The 21276-nt window shown below is 35.4% G+C and overlaps 1 protein-coding gene and 1 long non-coding RNA gene across 3 annotated transcripts in view; one reads left to right on the top strand and one right to left on the bottom strand.

The window, feature by feature from the left end:
- ZNF260 (zinc finger protein 260) overlaps positions 1-14067 on the top strand; it is a 129328-nt gene extending 115261 nt beyond the window's left edge. The window contains exon 6 of one of the 2 annotated variants that reach the window (XM_041745903.1): positions 8229-14067. In XM_041745903.1, the coding sequence (XP_041601837.1) occupies positions 8229-9350 (1122 nt within the window). In that variant the 3' untranslated portion in view covers positions 9351-14067. Of the gene's footprint in view, positions 1-7667 lie in introns of both variants that reach the window. The other variant, XM_041745901.1, reaches the window with a different exon arrangement.
- The window catches only part of LOC121485486, a 97049-nt gene that overhangs the window by 68706 nt on the left and 7067 nt on the right, over positions 1-21276 (bottom strand). The gene's annotated exons all lie outside the window — the stretch shown is intronic.

The following is a 21276-nucleotide window of genomic DNA, read 5'->3' as shown; positions in this document are numbered from 1 at the left end:
CATTTCCAAATAATCATTTATTTTTGTAATTTTGCTCTTATTTCTCTTTAGTTTTTCCCTAAGAATCAACTTATGAATTTATTATTAATTCTGTTTTGCCACTTGTAATAATTAATTTTTCTTTTTTTTTTAAGATTTACTTTTTTATTCATGAGAGATACAGAGAGAGAGGCAGAGACACAAGCAGAGGGAGAAGCAGGCTCCCCGCAGGGAACCCCATATGGGACTCGATCCTTGATCCCGGACTACACCCTGCACCAAAGGCTGATGCTCAACCACTGAGCCACCCAGGTGTCCCCCAGTAATTAATTTTTCTTATCTTTAATAATTTTTATTTTTGTTTTTATTATTTACTTTTTTAGAGAGAGAGAGCATGTGGTGGGGAGGGGCAGAAGGAAAGGGAGAAAGAGAATCCCAAGCAGGCTCCTTGCTCGGCACAGAGCCCAATCCAAGGCTCAATCTCATAGCCCAAAGATCATATACTAGGCTGAAATCAAGAGTCAGACACTTAACTGAGCCACCTAGGGGCCCCAATTTTTCTGTTTTTCTTAATATTTACTTACTGTAATTTCTTAGTTTGAATGCTTAGTTTATTATGTTATTTCTTTTTAAAGTAGTGTAAACATTTATATTAAAAGCTATCCAGGGGATGCCTGGGTGGCTCAGTGGTTGAACATCTGTCTGCCTTTGGCTCAGGGCATGGTCCCGAGGTCCCGGGATCGAGTCCCACATCAGGCTCCCTGCATAGAGCCTGCTTTTCCTCCCACTGCCTATGTCTCTGCCTCTCTCTCCCTCTGTGTGTCTCTCATGTATAAATAAATAAAATCCTAAAAAAAAAAAATAAAACCTATCCAGGCATTTTTCAAATGTGTTCTGTGGGATCTGATATATATTTTTTCTGAATGTTTCTGAATATTTCTGAATATTCTGCAATTTAATTTTCTCTTTAATATTTTTGTTGAAGCCAGTACATTTTGAAATTTAAAGCAACAAATTCTGTTTTTCTATTGTAATTTTTTTTTAGATAAAGTATTTTATCTGCCCTTTTCCACATTGTGGAATAGTTTTGTAGGTTTTATAGGCAAAACTGTATTGGCTGATTTTAAGAATGTTCTTTGAGCCTTTAAAAAGGTGGTTATAAAACTGATTAGCTCTCTATTATAAATTAGTATATGTTTTTATTTAATGTTCCTATCTTTAGCATATTCAACTTTATGGATTTGATGCTTGAGGAAAGGTAATCTTCTCAGTTACTAATGTGTTTTTGTATCTTGGATGTCTTTGTTTTATGTATCATGATTATCTTTATTCTTTAGTTTCAGTATATCTGATACTGTTTTAGATGTGTACATAGTTTAGGTGCATTTTGTTATATCAGTTATTATTAAACATTTGCATGTGTCAAAATCATCTGGAGGGCTTGTTAAATACAGATTACTGGGAGACACCTGGGTGGCTCAGTGGTTGAGTGTCTACTTTTGGCTTAGGGCATGATCCTGGGATCCCGGAATCAAGTTCCGCAGCAGGCTCCCCATGAGGAGCCTGCTTCTCCCTCTGCCTGTGTCTCTGCCTCTCTCTGTGTCTCGAATGAATGAATGAATGAATAAATCTTTTAAAAATGCAGATTACTGGGCCTTATCTGCAGATTTTCTGATTTAAGACATATGTACGGAGCCTGAGAATTTTCTGTATGAGCCTGTCATAGTCTTTTTCTTTTAGTAGTTCTTTTTATCTTAGTTGTGTATTGACAGTCACATTATGTTTAGTATTGGTTTTCTTATTTAATATTATGCATTCTGTTTTAAATTTGACCTCATCTTTTTTTATCCTTTTTTGTAGCATCTTTGATTTCCTTGTCTTGGATATTATGTCTTCGGAAAATTTGGAAAGCTTATTATATTTTATTATAATATGTATTATTTTATAATATTCTCTTGATTGACTTTATATTCATAACTTCCTTAGTCTTCATCTTCTGTTTCTTTAGTCCCCACTAAGGAATGATGTATATCTTATATATTAGTATGTTTTTAGTCTCCCTCCTCTCTCTACCACACAGTTGGTGATTACAATAATTATTCCAGTTTTAAATAGGATTGGCTGTACCCTTCTTACCTCCCCCCTTCATATATATGGAATTATTTGTGTCTTTGAATTTGATTGTGCATCTGTCAAAGATCTATCCATTGTTTATCCTTGAGCTTCGTTTTTAATAAAATGTCTCATCACTTTTAGCCCAGTTTCTCTAATCTTTCTACTCCTATACCATATTATAGCTTCCAGAGCAACTTGGTCCTAGGTATGTACTCTCTTATATTTCTGTTTTTCACTTCATGTTTAGGACATACATTGAAGCTCATTGAGAGAAAGGCCAGTATTTTATCCTTCGTATCTGCAGTCTTGAGCATAATGTACAAGAGGATTATTAAATAATTAGTGACTGTTGTAGACTTTGAGGTGTGTATATACATTTTCAGCTTTATTAAGGTATAATTTATATTAAATAAAAGTCACCACCTTTAAATATATTATTTGATAAATTTGGCATTTGTATAGTCATAAAACCTAAACCAAAACAAACATACAGAACAGATTCATCAACAGTTCTGCCTTTTTCCAGTTGAACCATACCCCTCCCCCATCCCTGGAGATAACTAATTGGCTTTATGTTATTATAGCTTGCTGTTTCTAGAATTTCATATAAATGTAATCATATACTGTATAATCTTTAGCATTAATTTCTTTGACTTAGTTTTACATTTTTTGAATTCATATTATGTATGTTATTTCATACATTTTTATTGATTATTATCATATATAATTTGTCTTTTCACCAGTCAGTAGACATTTAGATTATTTCTATTTTGGGCTATTTTGAGTAATGCTATTATGAACATTCATATACAGAGTCTTTGTGTGAACATACTCATTTTTCTTGAATAAATGCCTAGGAGTGGGGTTGCTGCATAGATAAGTGTATATTTAACTTTATAAAATATTCTGAAAAAAAAAATATTCTGATTGTGTTCCAAAGTAGTTAAACCACTTTTCATTCCCACCTTCTGTTCCCATTGAGAGTTATACTTGTTTCATATTCTCATACTTGAATTGAAAGTTGCTTTACCTTTAGCCATTTTAGTGGATGTGTAATGTATCTCATTAGGGTTTTATTTTATTTTATTTTTAAAGATTTTATTTATTTATTCATGAGATACACAGAGAGAAAGAGAGACATAGGCAGAGGGAGAAGCAGGCTCCATGCAGGGAGCCTGATGTGGGACTTGATCCCGGGACTCCAGGATCACATCCTGGGCCAAAGGCAGGCGCCAAACCGCTGAGCCACCCAGGGATCCCCTCATTAGGGTTTTAATATGCATTTCTGATCACTAGTTAAAATGAACATCTAATGTACTTATGGCCATTCACATATCTGATTTTGTGAAATGTCTATTCTAGTCTTTTACCCATTCTAAAAACTAGATGGTTTATCTTTTTTAGTTTTAGGAATTCAATATATTTTGGATATGAGCCCTTTATCAGTTTCTACCAGTTTGGCTTTTCTTTTTGTTAACTGTGTTTTTGAAGGGCTTTCATTTTTAATTTTGGTGAAGTCTACCATTTTCTCTTTTTATATTAATAGTTTTAATACTTATGTTAAGGTTTTTTATTCATTTTGGGTGAATTTTTGCATATGGCATGCAGTGAAGATAGAGGACTTTTGTTTTCTAATTATGTATTATAGCATTGATATGGGTGAGAGCAAATTACTAGAGTCAGTTCTTGCATAAGGAAATGAGGAGGGGCACCTGGCTGGCTCAGTTGGTAGGCCATATGACTTTGATCTTGGGATTGTAAATTTGAACCCCATGTTGGGTGTAGAGATTACTTAAAAAATAAAATCTTTTTTTTTTTTTTTAAGGAAAGAAAATGAGGATAAAATTTTGAGAGGGACAGATCACATAGGAGACTTCTAGTTAGTGACTAGAAAACAATTATAAAAGAAAGAATTCAGAAGGGGGACAAGAAAAGAGCTCTTCACAAAAGAGAGCTTTGGTACCAGTTATTTCAGACATAATGAAAGGGAAACATGAAAACTGAAGTTGATGGCAATGACAGTTTCTATATTTAGAAATGACAGTATAATCAAAACACTGCAGTAAATCAAATTTCAAAGCAAGAATGGCTGTTTTCTAGCCTTTGTTTCACTAAATGTGTACTTTGCCGTTTAGCCATGTAAAATTCAACTGCAATCAGATAAAGAGACCATCTATAGATACTATACAATTCTAGATCAGTTAGAGTTGAGAGGTCCAAATCAAGTACATCTCTGAGAATATAACAAATAGGGACTTTTATTTATTTATTTTAAATATTTACTTATTTATTCATTAATTCATGAGAGGCAGAGACATAGGCAGAGGGAGAAGCAGACTGCCTGCAGGGAGCCTGATGTGGGACTCACTCCCAGGACCCTGGGATGACATCCTGAGCCAAAGGCAGACACTCAACCACTGAGCCACCCAGGCATCCCAAATAGGGCTTTTAAAAGTGAAATAGGGGGTGCCTGGCTGGCTCAGTTGGAGGAATGTGTGACTCTTGATCTTGGAGTTGTGAGTTTGAGCCCCACATGGGATGTAGATATTACTTAAAAAACTATTTTTTTAAAAAAGTGGAATACTATTAGCCCAGTTCCTATTCCACATAGGCAACCACTTTCAACTCATTTAACTGAGTCTATTGGTGTTTATTCCCACATTTTATACAGCTATTTTATCTACTTTTGATTTAAACATTTTAAGATAGTGTCAGCTTAGGAACACTTGGCTGGCTTAATTGATAGAGCATGCAACTCTTAATCTCAGGGTTGTAAATTCAAGCCCCACATTGGATATAAAGATTACTTAAAAATAAAATCTTCTAGGGACACCTATGTGGCGCAGTTGGTTAAGCATCTAACTCTTGGTTTCACTTCAGGTCTGATCTCAGGGTCCTCTTCAGTGGAATCTGCTTAACATTCTCTTCTCTCTTTGCCCTTCCCCCTTCTCTCTCTCTCACTCAAACAAAATCTTTTAAAATATGTAATTTATGGGCAGCCCGGGTGGCTCAGCGGTTTAGCGCCACCTTCAGCCCAGGGCTGAAGATTCTGGAGACCCGGGATGGAGTCCCACGTCAGGCTCCCTGCATGGAGCCTGCTTCTCCGTCTGCCTGTGTCTCAGCCTTTCTCTGTCTCTGTGTCTCTCATGAATAAATCAAATCTTTAAAAATAATAATAATAGGGGATCCCTGGGTGGCTCAGTGGTTTAGCGCCTGCCTTTGGCCCAGGGCACAATCCTGGAGTCCCGGGATCGAGTCCCACGTCGGGCTCCCTGCATGGAGCCTGCTTCTCCCTCTGCCTGTGTCTCTACCTCTCTCTCTCTCTCTCTATGTCTATCATGAATAAATAAATAAAATCTTTAAATAAAAAATATGTAATTTATATAATCAGCTTGTTAACATGAAAGATGGAATTGAGAGAATTTCCTGCATTCATTTTCCTTTGTGTTTTCTCTGGAACTCCTTTAGGAAATGTCGAATCTCCTGGATGCCTCCACTAACCCACTAATTTTCCAATCATCATTTCTTTCTCCCTTCCTTTTTTTTATTCTGGGAGGTTTCCTGGACCTCCCAAGCTGTTGAATTTTTGAGGTAAACATCATATTGTTTATTTGCAAAAGCACTTTTTATAGAACCCTGTTAATATTTAAGTGTTATACAAGCTCTTAGCTTTCTGTAGTACTAATTATAGTATTGTATGTGTGTGTTCTTTTGTTCCTTTCCTTATTTTTTCCTACTTGTTTTGATCTTTCACCTTAGAGCTTTCATCAAATTTTTGTGATCTTTTTTTTTTTTTTTGTGCTATATTAATATTTAACATTGAAGTACCAGAAATATTACTGTAGTAGGTATGCATGGTTGGAGCTTATAAAATGGTGGGCTTTGCTGTGCATCATTCAATCAGATATCTAGATATTTCTTTTATAGGACTCCAAATGTTAGTATCTATAAATGTTCTCATGGTCTTCTCATTTTTAGCTTTCTGTAGTACTAATTATAGTATTGTATGTGTGTGTTCTTTTGTTCCTTTCCTTATTTTTTCCTACTTGTTTTGATCTTTCACCTTAGAGCTTTCATCAAATTTTTGTGATTTTTTTTTTGTGCTATATTAATATTTAACATTGAAGTACCAGAAATATTACTGTAGTAGGTATGCATGGTTGGAGCTTATAAAATGGTGGGCTTTGCTGTGCATCATTCAATCAGATATCTAGATATTTCTTTTATAGGACTCCAAATGTTAGTATCTATAAATGTTCTCATGGTCTTCTCATTTTTTTCAGAAAAGAACCCTTCTGTTGTCTGACACCAGTAACCCCAGCATTTCTAACAAGCATCACTAGAAAGGGATTAGGACCCTATTCTGCATAAGAACTTTTACTCATTACCTTGTTTTCACTATTATAATCTACTTTGCCTATCATCACTAAATTTGGAGCCTCCTATTTATACTTTGGATAATAAATTCCTATTTCCTTCCAGTTAAGAAGATTGGGTACATTGGCTGCTTTTTTTTTTTTTTTTTTTTAAGATTGATTGATTGATTGATGATAGACATATATAGAGAGAGAGAGCGAGGCAGAGACACAAGAGGAGGGAGAAGCAGGCTCCATGCCGGGAGCCCGACACGGGACTCGATCCTGGGACTCCAGGATCATGCCCTGGGCCAAAGGCAGGCGCTAAACCGCTGAGCCACCCAGGGATCCCCCCGGCTGCTGCTTTTATAATCATTTTTTATAAGTCTCACCTTCCACTCTCACCTAGTCTATCCAGTTATAGAGCCTTTGTGTTGACAAATTACCTTGTTTCTAGGTGGCACCGTTTTCTGTGGGCTTTTAAGTCATTCGATTCTGCTGTTAATTTATAATTCTTTATTTTCTGTCCTTCCAAAATTTCCTAAAACATCTCATCCACTGGTGTCTCTCCAGCCTCTTAATGCTTATGAATATATGCCCTTCATCCTCTTAATGTCATTTTAATGGACTTTCAGAAAAATAGAGCTTATCTTATTTAACCACACATCCTCTTTAATAATTCTTCTATTCATATTATTTTTTATCCTTTTGCCCGAGGCTCTCCCAATTTTATGCGTTTGTCCTTTCATCCTGTTTGTCATGGGGTTTTTATGTTTTATTTTACTTATTTATAAAGTGTACAAAATTACATTAAAAGCTGTTTAAGGGGCACCTGAAAAAAGTAAATTTAAAACATTTTTAAAGGGGGGGGGGTGCATCTGAATGGCTCAGTCAGTTAAGTGTCCAACTCTTGATCTGGCTCAGGTCTTGATCTCAGGGTTGTGAATTGAGCCCCACATAAAAAAGCAGTTTAAGCTACATGCAACTATAAATGTTACTTGTGTTTAAGCTTTCTTTTATACTGGTAAACTAGGTTTGAAATAAAGACTGTTTTACAATATCACATTTCTGAAATTTTATTAATAACATTGGAAAAAATCACAAGTGTTAGTGGTATTGATGATGACAGCTACTTTACTGGATTTTTACTACATGTGAGGCACTAAATATTTTAGTTATAGCTCTTTTCAATTATGATTTTTTTGTATTCCCTTTTAGAAAAGGACTGGGAAATTTATAAATAAAAACACAACATGGAAGACATGTGAGTTGAGTCTCATTCTTCTCCAGGAAAATACAGCTAAGAAAAAATTCAGAAAACCTGCATAACAGAAAGTACTTCCTCTGAGCACAGACACTGTTTCTTTAAGACTATATGTATGGGACTTAAGGGAATTTTGAACATAATATAAACATATAAGAGAAGCTATCTAAGAAAGAACCATTAAGAATACAGTGATGTCATATAGTTAATCCCAGTCTGTAATTGTCTAATCTCAGGATAAGCAATGTGAAGTCTTTGACTATAAATTCAACTTCATTAGCTACCTGGGGATTAATTTTGGAGAGAAACCATATGAATCTGATGAATGTGAAAAATCTTTTGTCTATGTCACATGTCAAGAGCTACTGAGGAATTCTTGTTGGAAAAAATATCTGTGCATGATAAAAATGTTAGAAAGCCTTCAGCTTGAAGCAGATCTCCTTCAGCATGATCAAATTCATAGTAGAGAGAAACCTCATGAATGCGATGAATGTGGAAAAACCTTTAACCTGAAGCAAAACCTCATAGAACATAAGAAAATGCATACTGGAGAAAAGTCACATGAATGTACTGAATGTGGTAAAGTTTTCTCTCGAGTCTCATCCCTTACTCTACATTTGAGAAGTCATATGGGAAAGAAACCATATAAATGTAATAAATGTGGAAAAGCCTTCAGCCAGAAAAGAAACTTCCTTTCTCATCAGAAACATCATACTGGAGAGAAACTTTATGAATGTGGAAAAGCTTCTATTCAGATGCCAGGCCTCATTAAACACCAGAGAAATCATACTGGAAACAAACCCTATACATGTAAGGAATGTGGAAAAGCCTTCAATGGCAAATCATATCTCACTGAGCATGAGAAAATCCATACAGGAGAGAAACCATTTGAATGTAATCAATGTGGAAGGGCCTTCAGCCAGAAGCAATACCTCATTAAACATCAGAATATCCACAGTGGAAAGAAACCCTTTAAATGTAATGAATGTGGAAAAGCCTTTAGCCAGAAGGAAAACCTTATTATCCATCAAAGAATACATACCGGAGAGAAACCTTATGAATGCAAAGGGTGTGGGAAAGCTTTCATTCAGAAGTCAAGCCTCATTAGACACCAGAGAAGTCATACGGGAGAGAAGCCCTATATATGTAAAGAATGTGGGAAAGCCTTCAGTGGCAAATCAAATCTCACTGAGCATGAGAAAATTCATATTGGAGAGAAACCCTATAAATGTAATGAATGTGGAACAATCTTTAGGCAGAAGCAATACCTCATTAAACATCACAATATTCATACAGGAGAGAAACCCTATGAATGTAATAAATGTGGAAAAGCCTTCTCTAGAATCACATCACTCATTGTGCATGTGAGAATTCATACAGGTGATAAACCTTATGAATGTAAAATATGTGGGAAAGCCTTCTGTCAAAGCTCATCTCTTACTGTTCATATGAGAAGCCATACAGGTGAGAAGCCCTACGGTTGTAATGAATGTGGGAAAGCCTTCTCTCAGTTCTCAACTCTTGCTCTACATATGAGAATCCACACTGGAGAAAAACCTTATCAGTGTAGTGAATGTGGCAAAGCTTTTAGCCAGAAGTCACATCATATTAGACACCAGAGGATTCATACTCACTAAAACTCTATGAATGCCTTGAATTTAGCAAAACTTTCATCAGAACACACATTTAATGTTACACTGAATATTTGTTTTACAATAAAGTGACATGAATGTGGGAAATACTTTACCAACAACTCAAAACTTAAATACTAACAATTTTAATAAGTATCTTAATATCATGAAAACTTAGGTACTCCCAGAACTCCCACAACAAACATTGTTAATGATGTACTGTTAGGAGCAATCTAATTGAAGTAAGGATCCAGTCATGAACACCAAGCAACATGGTTCTGGAAGGTCTACCTGATGCATTAAGAGGTATAAAGATTTGACATTAAGAGAACTGTCATTTTAAAAATGTTTTGCTACATATGTAATGAAAATTATTTGTTCTTGGTGCATTTGTAGAAATCAGAAATTGGAACAGAATATTATCTTCAGAAACATGCATGCCTTTATGGGGAATTGTTAACTGATAGAGGTGGTATCACCAGTTGGTAGGGAAATCATGGATGATTCAAAAAATGGTCTCAGGGTAACTGACTCTTCATGTGGAAAAATATTAGATCTCTGCTGTAGTAATACATTATTATTATAAAATCCAAAAGTACTGAAGATTAGAATGCAAAAAGCAAAACTTAGTAATATAAGAATTTTATAGGAGGATGTTTTTAAAACCTTGGAGTAGGAGGGAATTTCTAAAATAGATTCCAGAATACTCACTCTTGAGTATACATGCATATCCCCACAAAACCGATACATGTACCTAGGGAGTCATGTACTTCTATGTTCATTGAAGCACGAATTATATTAGCAAAAAATTGGAAACAAATATCTGTTGCTTGTGAAATGGATAAATAAAATGTGATAAGAGCACACAGTAGAATATTCTGAGTAAAGTGTAACAGGTTTTATACACACACACACACACACACACACACACACACACATAGAAAGAAAGACCTGAAAAATCATGTAGAGTGAAAATGAAGGGATAAATATAATCGTAACTGAATTTGAATGAAATCAACACTAACAAACACTAGTATTAAGCATTGATTATGAATAAATATTTTTATGTAAAGCTAAAGAATGAATTGGAAGGATACACACTCAATTTCCAAAAGTGGTTGCCTCTAGAAAGAAAGGTAGTGGGAAAGAAATAGCTAAAAGATACTTCAGTTTTGTATCTATATAACTATGATTAAAAAGAAATAAAGACTCCAGATAACTATAACAAAATGATAGTTACGTCTGGGTTATAGTAATGTGTTTTATTGTTTGTACTATTTCTGAAAATTAAAAAAGATAAAGATAGGACTAGGAAAGGTGTACATGGAGTACGTGTAATATAGACTCACAGTCCAGATAGATGCTAATATTTTATAGGAAATATTTCTAAAATCATAAGTCATTTTTGAAAATTGGGATGGTAGCTTAAATTATTTAAATTTACTCTTGCATGTGACGTCACTAATCTGTGTGATCTCTTAGAAGTTATAGCATGATTGTGCAACAGGTTGGTTGGATTACATTCATTTAAAGATCATTTAATAATATATGCACAGACTTGATATTAAAAATTGGTTTCTACTGAAATATTTATTAGAAATCTTAAAAGTCCACATACTAGTGTTGGCATTAAGAATTTGATATTTTTAAAATGATGAAACTAAGTTACTCTCAAACTTTTAAACATGCCACTAAGTAAAATGTCAATTCTTGTGTATCTCACCTTCAATTTTAACCTCAGACTTTTTTTCTTAATCTGCCAGATACACTCAATCAGTACCCCCTGTTTGTTTCTTTGGGGAAAGTAGTGCTAAAAAAGATCTGAGACCTAAACAGTATTGTTTTATTTGAAGCAAATCTTTCTGAAAATTTTTGTTTACTCAATCTCTTTCCACAACAACTTAACATAGAAAAAGTTGTTAGTGCTCTTTTTGAATAGTGATAAAAATGCATACACAACATTTAAACCTTAGGCATATTTCAAATATATCAATTTCTTTTAAGTTCAAAATAATTAAATGCTAATAGAACTGTATCACTATACTACTTGTTAGAGGTTTTGAACATTGGTCTTGAGAGAAGATTATAAATTCCAGGGGTTGGTTTTCTGGGGTAATGTACCCAAATAACCTGTATATCTACATGAATCTAAATTATCCTTCATTTTCTTCCATTCCTCATTAAGCATTCCCCTCATGTTCCTTAAGTGTTTCACCCTTGAGCTTGTGCAGTTTTGAAGTCACCAGAGCAACTGAAAACTCTTCATTTTTTTTTATTAAAAGATTTTATTTATTCATGAGAGATACAGAGAGAGAGGCAGAGACACAGGCAGAGGGAGAAGCAGGCTCCATGCAGGGAGCCTGATGCGGGATTTGATCCTGGGACTCCAGGATCACGCCCTGGGCCGAAGGCAGGTGCTAAACTGCTGAGCCACCCAGGGATCCCAAAAACTCTTAATTCAAACCAAACTAGGAGGGATTACCTTTTGGTGCCAGTAGTTGGCTAGTGCCAAGGTACAACAACGATTAGGATAGTCACATAGAGTAAGATGAGTAATATCTGTGATACTGCACACTTCAAATTTACTCTGACATTCCCCCTTACTGATTCAACTTGTTGCTAGTTATTTGCCACCACAAAGAACACTACAATAAGCACTCTTAAAATTGGACCTTAAGTATCAGATATGTTTATTTCTAGGGGATAGATTACAGACAAGAGATTGTTAGATCAAAGGACATATGCTATTTTTTTTATTTTAATAGATGCTATCAGTCATTTTCAAAAACAACTCTCCTCTAACACTGCAACAGATATATTACTTAAATTCATGTTGATGAGTATAACCACCTGCTCCTAGATTTGCTTCTTTGTAAATTTTTATAATGTTAGCTCATTTTCCTATAGGATTATTTATCTCTGTCAATTTTTAAGACCTCTTTAGACATTAAAGACATTAGGAATTTGTCTAATTTTTGTCTAATTTGTCTAATCACAAAAATGATTTTTCCATTAAAATACCCTAAATTTCTGTGTAACCAGATATGTATTAATTTTTTCTAAGCTTATGAATTGGTTAAGATATTTTAATCTTTCGATTGTATATTTCTTAGGTTTTCCTTGCAAGTTGTTTATTTGCTTTTTTCAATATGTAAATATCTGGTCTATCTAGAATTTAATTTTTAATGTCATATAAAAAAGAGGATTCCTTGTTATTTTCTTCCATATGGGTTTCCAGTTATACAAGCACAATTTGTTAAAATAATCCATCTATTCAGCAGCTGGTCACATTGTTCTGACCAACTTGTGGTGTCCACCAACAGCAATCACAGATTTGAACCACCAATCAAAAAAACAAAACAGGCTTTAACACAGTTTATTATTAGCCTTGCCCTGACCAAAAAACCAAAAACACCTTCATAGTCCTGTGACTGCCCAAGTAAGCACAGTTTCCAGGGCCTCCACACTGCTCAGGGGAGAAAAGGTCAGAATGGATGTGGTTTCTAAGCATTGGGAAACATTAACATTCTCATCCAGGACATCTTATGGTAACCCAGTACTGCATCTGCGTGGTGTGATATACACACCCAGTTGTGAAACTGATACCCACTTAAGCACAGGGAAGCTGCTGCCTTGGTTTCCCAAGACTTATGATGCCTTAGTCACATAGACTATTGATATCTACATGCCAATTCACAGCTTCCCCACAACCTGCCTCAGTCCAGGTACAGGATATAAATGAGAAATCTACAGTAGTATTTTCTTCAAGGAAACTGGTAGAATGGTCATCTTTCCAGACATGGGTCAGTGGGAAAGGCCTATTCTTAATTCTTTACCAATACCATCCTTTTCTGTTCAACTGAAACTTAGCTATGTAATCCTTTAACCACATGATCTTTTCTTCATTCAACTGAAACTGCCTTGTACTTTCATTTATACCAAGACCTATTTCTGTATTCTCATTTCACTAATCTATTTTTCTACTTCTATATTAATATATTAGTTGATAAACTGATTTAACATTAGCCTTATTATATTTTGATATTGCATAAAAGACCAAGTCCTCCTTGCTGCATAATTTTATTGGCTATTCTAAGTTAATTTTCTTCCTATATAAATGAAGACTGTGTTCTTGAAATACAAAAATGCTTTGATATTCTAGTTGGAATTGCATCAAATTTATATTATTTATTTTGGGAGAAATGACATTTCTGATTTTAAGTCTGACCCAAATTATAGTGTGCCTTTGCATTTTTCAAACTATGATCATGTCTTTCAGCATGAGGCTCCTGAACAAAGTACTTTGAATGCCATCCCTGCTTAACCTATTTTTTAAAAGTCTGTTAGTTGGGTGAATGAGAAAAATCCCTATTAGGACTATTGTACCCCCTCCCCACCCCACCCCCCAATTCATACATTGAAGCCCTGATCTCTAGTGTGATGGTATTTGGAGATGGCACTGTAAGGAAATAATTAGGTTTAGATTAGGTCATGAGGGTAGGACACTCATGATGGGAAAAGTACCCATAAAATGGAAGAGAAAGATTATAAGAGGTTGCTTTGCATGTGTATACACCAAGGAAAGGTCATATGAATGCGGCACAGAGAAAGCAGCTATCCACAAGCCAGGAACTGGACCTTCACCAGAATTTTGCCAGCACTTTGATCATGGGATTCCCCAGCCTCTAGAACTGTAAGAAATAAATGTTTGTTGTTTAAACCACCCAGTCTATGGTATTTTTTTTACAATGCCCAAGCTAAGACAATCCTTTTCCTGCTTAATTATGTGCTCCTAATATGTGGTAAGACAAAAGCACTTTTCATTAGGAGAGTAAAATCCCAATTGTATTTTTGATAAGGTCTGTAATTTTTAGCAGTTTATAAAGCTTCCCCGACCTTACTCATTTAAAAGTAAAAATTATTGGAACAGGAAATAAAAATACAGTTCCTGGAGTGACATCTTAAAAACGCAGAACTAGGAATCTCCAAGCTATTGTTCCCTTACAGAAACTGGAAAAACAAAAAAACTTTCTGAGCCAACTTTGTAATACCTCTGGAAAACAGTCAATGGTTTATAGAAACAAGCAAATGCCCAAACAAGCCAAAAGCCATCTTCAAAATGTTAGTAATGTTTTGTGGCATTTTTACTCTTGTCCCAACTCTCCCTTGCGTGGTATTGATAGGGGCTGCCCAGTTTCACCCCTCAAACTGGAGGAAGCAGACTGGACCATGTTTCCAAATTGTATACATCTGTTCTAACCTGTCTTGAGGATACATGAAGGAACAATGAAAGCATCATCTGTTTCACATTACTCAAAATGCAGGTGGAAAAGGAGCAGATGCTGCTCCTAAAACTTACAAGGTAGACTGCAAGTTCACAGTCTGAAGATTGGACAAGTGGAAATGTATAGTCAGGGAATAAGGTGAGGGTCAGTGCCTGAAAAAATTCTAAGGAAACACCAGGGGTAATGGTGTTCTGGTTAAACCAACCAAACAGGATCCCTGCTGAAGGCAGGCCAGCCTGATCACACAGCACCCTGGGTGAAGGCAGAGGGTGAGGAACCTGATCAGGTATCAGGGGTGATCACATATTAAAGGTAGAGGGTTCTAGTTAAACTGACAGGGTTCTTACTAAATCTTGATTTTATAAGTAAATGCACAGATCTAGAAAGTTCAAAAGTGACTGAAGTTTGGTCAAAAAATCTTTGTCACTGAATTGTTGGCACTTGGGCAAAAGTAAGACCTTGGGGTTAATTTTACTAATGTGCCATTAATGACCCATTTCAGAGACTTCTGAAAACAAACTACACGTCGATTAGCAGTTCAAAAGAATGTCCTAAGTCAAAAGATTTAGTATGGAAGTACTGGTCTCAAGAAGATGCAGGCAAAACTGTACTAATAAACTATTGATTTCAGAGGGTTACGGCCAGATCCATTGAGTTATAGGAAGAAAAAGCTTGGGAATGTTAATGGAGTATGCATCTTCCCTACCCATCTATTCCCTAAATACTCTTTTTTTTTAAAAGATTTTATTTACTCATGAGAGACACAGACTAATATAAGTATACTATCTTATGTTTAAGTCTTCTATCCATTTCTGGTTGGTTTTTGTGAGTGTAGTATGATAGGAGTCCCAGTTCATTTTCCTGCCTGTGGTTATCCAGTTTTCCCAAAACCATTTGTTGAAGAGAGTATCCATTTGGTGTTCTTGGTTCTCCTTTTGAATATGAAGTCCTTGTATATGCAGGTATTTAATTATACACTTCATTCTGTTAATCTTTCTTTTTTTTCCTTTCCCTCTTTTTAATTTTTATTTTAATTCCAGTTTAGTTAACATACAGTGTTATATTAGTTTCAGGTGTATAGTGATTCAGCAATTCCATACATCACCCAGTGCTCTCCTTAATCCCTACCATTTCACCTGTGCCCCAACCCACCTCATTTCTGGTAACCATCAGTTTGTTCTCGATAATTAAGTCTCTTTCTTGGCTTGTCTGTCTGTCTGTCTTTCCTTTGCTCATTTGTTTTATTTCTTAAGTTCCACATATGAGTAAAAACATATGGTATTTGTTTTTCTGATTGATTTACTTCACATTATATTATCTAGCGCCATCCATGTCATTGCAGACAGCAAGATTTAATTATTTTTTAATGGCTGGGTAATATCATATATATATATGTATTACATATATATATCATATCTTTCTCATCCATTCATCTCTATCAGTGGACACTTGGGCTGCTTCCATAATTTTGTGTTTCTATGTCAGTATCATACTGTTTTATAGCTTTGTAGTATAGTTTGAAATCAAGATGTGTGATGCGTCTGGCTCTGTTCTTTCTCACGACTGCTTTGGCTATTCAGGGTCATTTTGGTTCCATACAAAATTTAGGATTATTTTTTCTATCTCTGTGAAAGATGTCACTGGAATTTTGAAAGGGATTGCACTGAATCTGTACATGGCTCTGGGTAGTGTGGACATTTTAACAATATTAAACTTTCCAATCATGAACATGAGACATCTTTCTATTGGTATCTTTTTCAATTTCTTTCAACAAAGTCTTATAGTTTTTATTGTACAGATTAAATTTATTCCAAGGTATTTTCTTGTTTTCAATGTTATCCTGAATGAGATAGCTTTCTTCTATTTCAGATGTTTCATTGTTAGTATGTAGACATGCCACTGATTTCTGTAGGTTGATTCCAGTTCTTTTTTTAAATTTAGATGCCTTTTATTTCTTTGTTTTGCCTAATTGCTCGAGCTAGGAGTTCTAGTACTATATTAAATAGGAGGGATGAAAATGGGCATCCTTTCTTTTTTCTTTATCTTAGAGAAAAAGCTTTCAGTTTTTCATTGTTGAGTGTAATGTTAGCTGCGATTTTCATGCATGGCCTTTATTATGTTGAGGTATGTTTCCTCTATACCCAGTCTTTTTAGTGTTTTTCTCATGAAAGGACATTGTACTTTGTCAGATGCTTTTTCTGCATGTACTGAGACGATCATGTGATTTTTATTTATCTCTTACTTAATGTGATGTGTTGTATTTATTGGTATGTGGACCTGGAAACATCCTTTCATCCCAGTCATAAATTCCTGTTGGTCATGGTAACCATCAGTTACCTTTTTAATGCATTCTTGAGTTCCTTTTTAATGTATTCTTGAGTTCAGTTTATTAATACTTGGTTGAGAATTTTTGAATCTATATTCATTGGGGATATTGATCTACAGTTCTCTTTTCTTGTAATGTCCTTATTTGACTTTGGCATCAGGCTAATGCTGGCCTTATAGATTGAGTTTGGAAGTGTTCGCTTTTCAGATTTTTGGAAGATTTTGAGAAGGATTCGCATTAGTTCTTTAAGTGTTTGATAGAATTTACCAGTGAAGTTGTCAGGGCCTGGTGTTCTGTGTTGGAAGGTTTTTGATTATTGATTTAATTTTTTTAACTCATTATTGGTCTGTTCAGATTTTTTATTGTTTTCTGATATAGTTTTAGCCGGTTGTGTCTTTCTAGGAATTTATCCATTTCTTCTAGATCATCTAATGTGTTGGCATATTATTGTTCATAGTAGTCTCTTATGAACCTATGTTTCTGTATCAGTTGTAACGTCTCCTTTATCAATATTGATTTAATCTATTTGAGCCCTCTTTTTAGTTTAGTTAGAAGTTTGTTGTTTTTGCTTAGGTTTATAAAAACCAGTTCTTAGTTTAATTTCTCATTCTCTAGTTCTGTTTCTGGTTTGATTTCATTTATTTCCAAAAAGAAAATATAAAGATGCTCCTCAACATTTGCCTTAGCAATAACTTTTTGGATATGACACCAAAAACAAAAGCAATAAGCAAAAATCAGTGAGTGGGACCACAGAAAACTTAAAAGTTTCTGCACATCAAAAGAAAGAATCGACAAAATGAAAAGCAACCTACAGAATGGGAGAAATTATTTGCAAAGTATACATTGGAAAAGGGTTTAATATCGAAAATATATAAAGAATGAATACTATTCAATAGCAAAACAACAAAGAAATCCCTCAAATGATCCAATTAAAAAATGGGCAGAGGCACTATATAGAAATTCTTCGGGATCCCTGGGTGGCGCAGCGGTTGGCGCCTGCCTTTGGCCCAGGGCGTGAACCTGGAGACCCGGGATCAAATCCCACGTCAGGCTCCCGGTGCCTGGAGCCTGCTTCTCCCTCTGCCTATGTCTCTGCCCCTCTCTCTCTCTCTCTGTATGACTATCATAAATAAATTATTTAAAAAAAAAAAGAAATTCTTCAAAAGAGGGCATCCAAATGGCTAGCAGGTACCTGAAAAGATGCTCAACATCACTACTTATCAGGAGAATGCAAATCAAAACCACAACATGTGGGGATCCCTGGGTGGCGCAGTGGTTTAGCGCCTGCCTTTGGCTCAGGGCGCGATCCTGGAGACCCGGGATCGAGTCCCACGTCGGGCTCCGGTGCATGGAGCCTGCTTCTCCCTCTGCCTGTGTCTCTGCCTCTCTCTCTCTCTGTGTGACTATCATAAATAAATACAAATTAAAAAAAAAAAAAACCACAACATGTTACTTCACATCTGTTAGAATGGCTATCAACAAGACGAGATAATAAGAATTGGTGAGGATGTGGAGAAAGGGAACCCTTGTACACCATTGATGGGAATATAAATTTGTTCAGCTACTATGGAAAACAATATGGAAGTTCCTCAAAAAATTAAAAACATAACTATCATATGACTGAACAATACCACTTTGGGGTACACACCCAAAGGTAATGATAATAGTGTATTGGTGAGATGGACACATTCCCATGTTTATTACATTATTCACAATAGCCAAGGTATGGAAACAACCCAAGTGCCCTTCAACAATGAATGGATAAAGAAAATGTGATACACACAGGTATACACATACACACATACAAATATTACTCAGCCACGAGAAAGGAAATCCTGCCATTTGCAACAATAGGGATAGACCTTGAAGATTTTATACTAAATGAGATAAATCCAACAGAGAAAGACAAAAACAAAAAACAAAATAATAAGAACAGAGAGTGAAATGGTGGTTACCAAGGGTTAGGGGCTGGAGGAATAGGATCTATTGTTTAAGAATAAAAGCTTGTAATTAGTAGATAAATAGTCTTGGAGATGTAGTGCACAGTAGAGTGATAACAATATGGTATTATACATGTTTAACTTTTTAAGAGATGAAATCTAAATTATTCCCACCACAAAAAAGAAATCATTATTATATAATATGATAGAAGTGCTAGCAATGCTACAATGGCAACTATACCACAATATATGAATATACCAAGTCAACATGTTATGTATGCTAAACTTACATAATGATATAACAACTATACTTCAATTGACAAAAGAAGAAGATTGAACTCATAGTTAAAAACATTCCAAACGAGGGATCCCTGGGTGGCGCAGCGGTTTGGCACCTGCCTTTGGCCCAGGGCACGATCCTGGAGACCCGGGATCGAATCCCAAGTTGGGCTCCCGGTGCGTGGAGCCTGCTTCTCCCTCTACTATGTCTCTGCCTCTCTCTCTCTCTCTCTCTCTCTCTCTCTCTCTGTGTGACTATCATAAATAAAAAAATAAAATTAAAAAAAAAATTCCAAAAAATAAAATTCTAGCTGAGATGGTTTTGTGGTTGTAATCCACCAAATACTCAAAAGGATACATAATGTCAATTCTGCACAATCTCTACCGAAAAAAAACAGATGGGGGGAAAATGTTCCAACTCATTTTATGAGGCTAGCATTACTCTGATACCAAAATCAGACTGAGGCAGTAACAAAAAAAATACAGACCAATATTCTTTATTCATATAGGCACAAATTTATCCAGACCAGTATTCTTTAATATAGGCACAAATTTGCTCAACAAAAAGTTAGCGATCAAAGCCAGCAATATAGACTGCATCACAAGCAAATTGGTTTTTATCTGAGTAATGCAACAGTGGTTTAATATATGGAAACTAATTAATATACCATAGTAATAAACTAAAAATAAAAATATATGATATCAATTAATGTAGAAAAAACATTTGGCAAAATTTAATGTCTATTCATGATGGAAACATCTAGCAATCTAGGAATAGAAATGACTTTTCTTACATTAAGAGAAGACCTATCACTCATGGTAAAAGACTGAATGCCTCCTGTCCCAGATCAGGAGCAATACAATGATGTCCACTTTCATCACTCCTATTCAATGTCATACTGGAAGTCATATCCAGTGAAATAAGAAAAAGGAAAAAAAAAAAGGCATCAAAATGGAAATGAAGAATTAAAACTGTCTCTATAGACATGATTAGAACATTCCAAGCAGTCTACCAAAAAACTCCTAAAACTAATAAGTGACTTTATTAAGACTGAATACAAGGTCAACCTATAAACATCAACCTTATTTCTATACTCTAGCAAATGAAAACTACAATTGATAATTCTCCCAAACAAAACACTGATGCCTATATTTAAAAATACAAGTGTAGGGGGAGGGCAGGGTGGTTCAGTAGGTTGAGTGTCTGATTTCAGCTCAGGTCATGATGTAGTATCCTGGGATCCGGCCCTGCAATAGGCTCTGGGCTCAGTGGGGAGTCTGCCTGGGATTCTCTCTCTCTCTTCCTCAGCCCATCCCTGCACTTGTATGTTTGCAGCACTCTCTCTCTCAAGTAAATATATCTTTAAAAAAAAAAAAAGTGCAGAATCCATATGCTGAAAACTATAAAACTGAAGAAAGAAATTTAAAAAGCCAAGATTAATTCATGTTGATAGATTGGAAGACAAAATATAGTTTATGAGTAAGTTACCTTCATGTTGATGTATAGATTCAATGTAATTTAATCAAAATTCCAGCAGTATTTTTGTATAATAAACAACCTGATTCTTTAAGATTTTATTTATTCTTGAGAGACGAGAGAGAGAGAGAGAGAGAGAGAGAGAGGCAGAAATGTAGACAGAGAGAAAGCAGGCTCCTCACAGGGTTCATGATGCAGGATTTGGTCCCCAGACCGGGATCACACCCTGAGCAGAAGGCAGATAGATGCTCAACCACTGAGCCACCCTGGAGTCCCTAAACAACCTGATTCTAAATTCATATGGAAATGCAAAAAAAAAAACAAAAAAAAAAAACAGAATAGCTAAAGCAAATGTGAAGAATAAAGTTGTGTGACTCACAATATTGATTTTTTTAAAAGATTTTATTTATTCATTCATGAGAGACAGAGAGAGAGAGAGAGAGAGAGAGAGGCAGAGACAGGCAGAGGGAGAAGCAGGCTCCACGCACGGAGCCCAATGCAGGGACTGGATCCAGAGACTCCAGAATCACGCCCCAGGCCAAAGGCAGGCACCAAACTGCTGAGCCACCCTGGGATCCCTACAATATTGATTTTAAGACTTACTGTAAACCTACTTTATTTTTTT

Source organism: Vulpes lagopus, chromosome 2, assembly GCF_018345385.1.
Source record: "Vulpes lagopus strain Blue_001 chromosome 2, ASM1834538v1, whole genome shotgun sequence".
NCBI lineage: Eukaryota > Metazoa > Chordata > Mammalia > Carnivora > Canidae > Vulpes > Vulpes lagopus.
The sequence above is the reverse complement of the archived record's forward strand: the minus strand, read 5'-3'. Positions and strand labels throughout refer to the sequence as shown.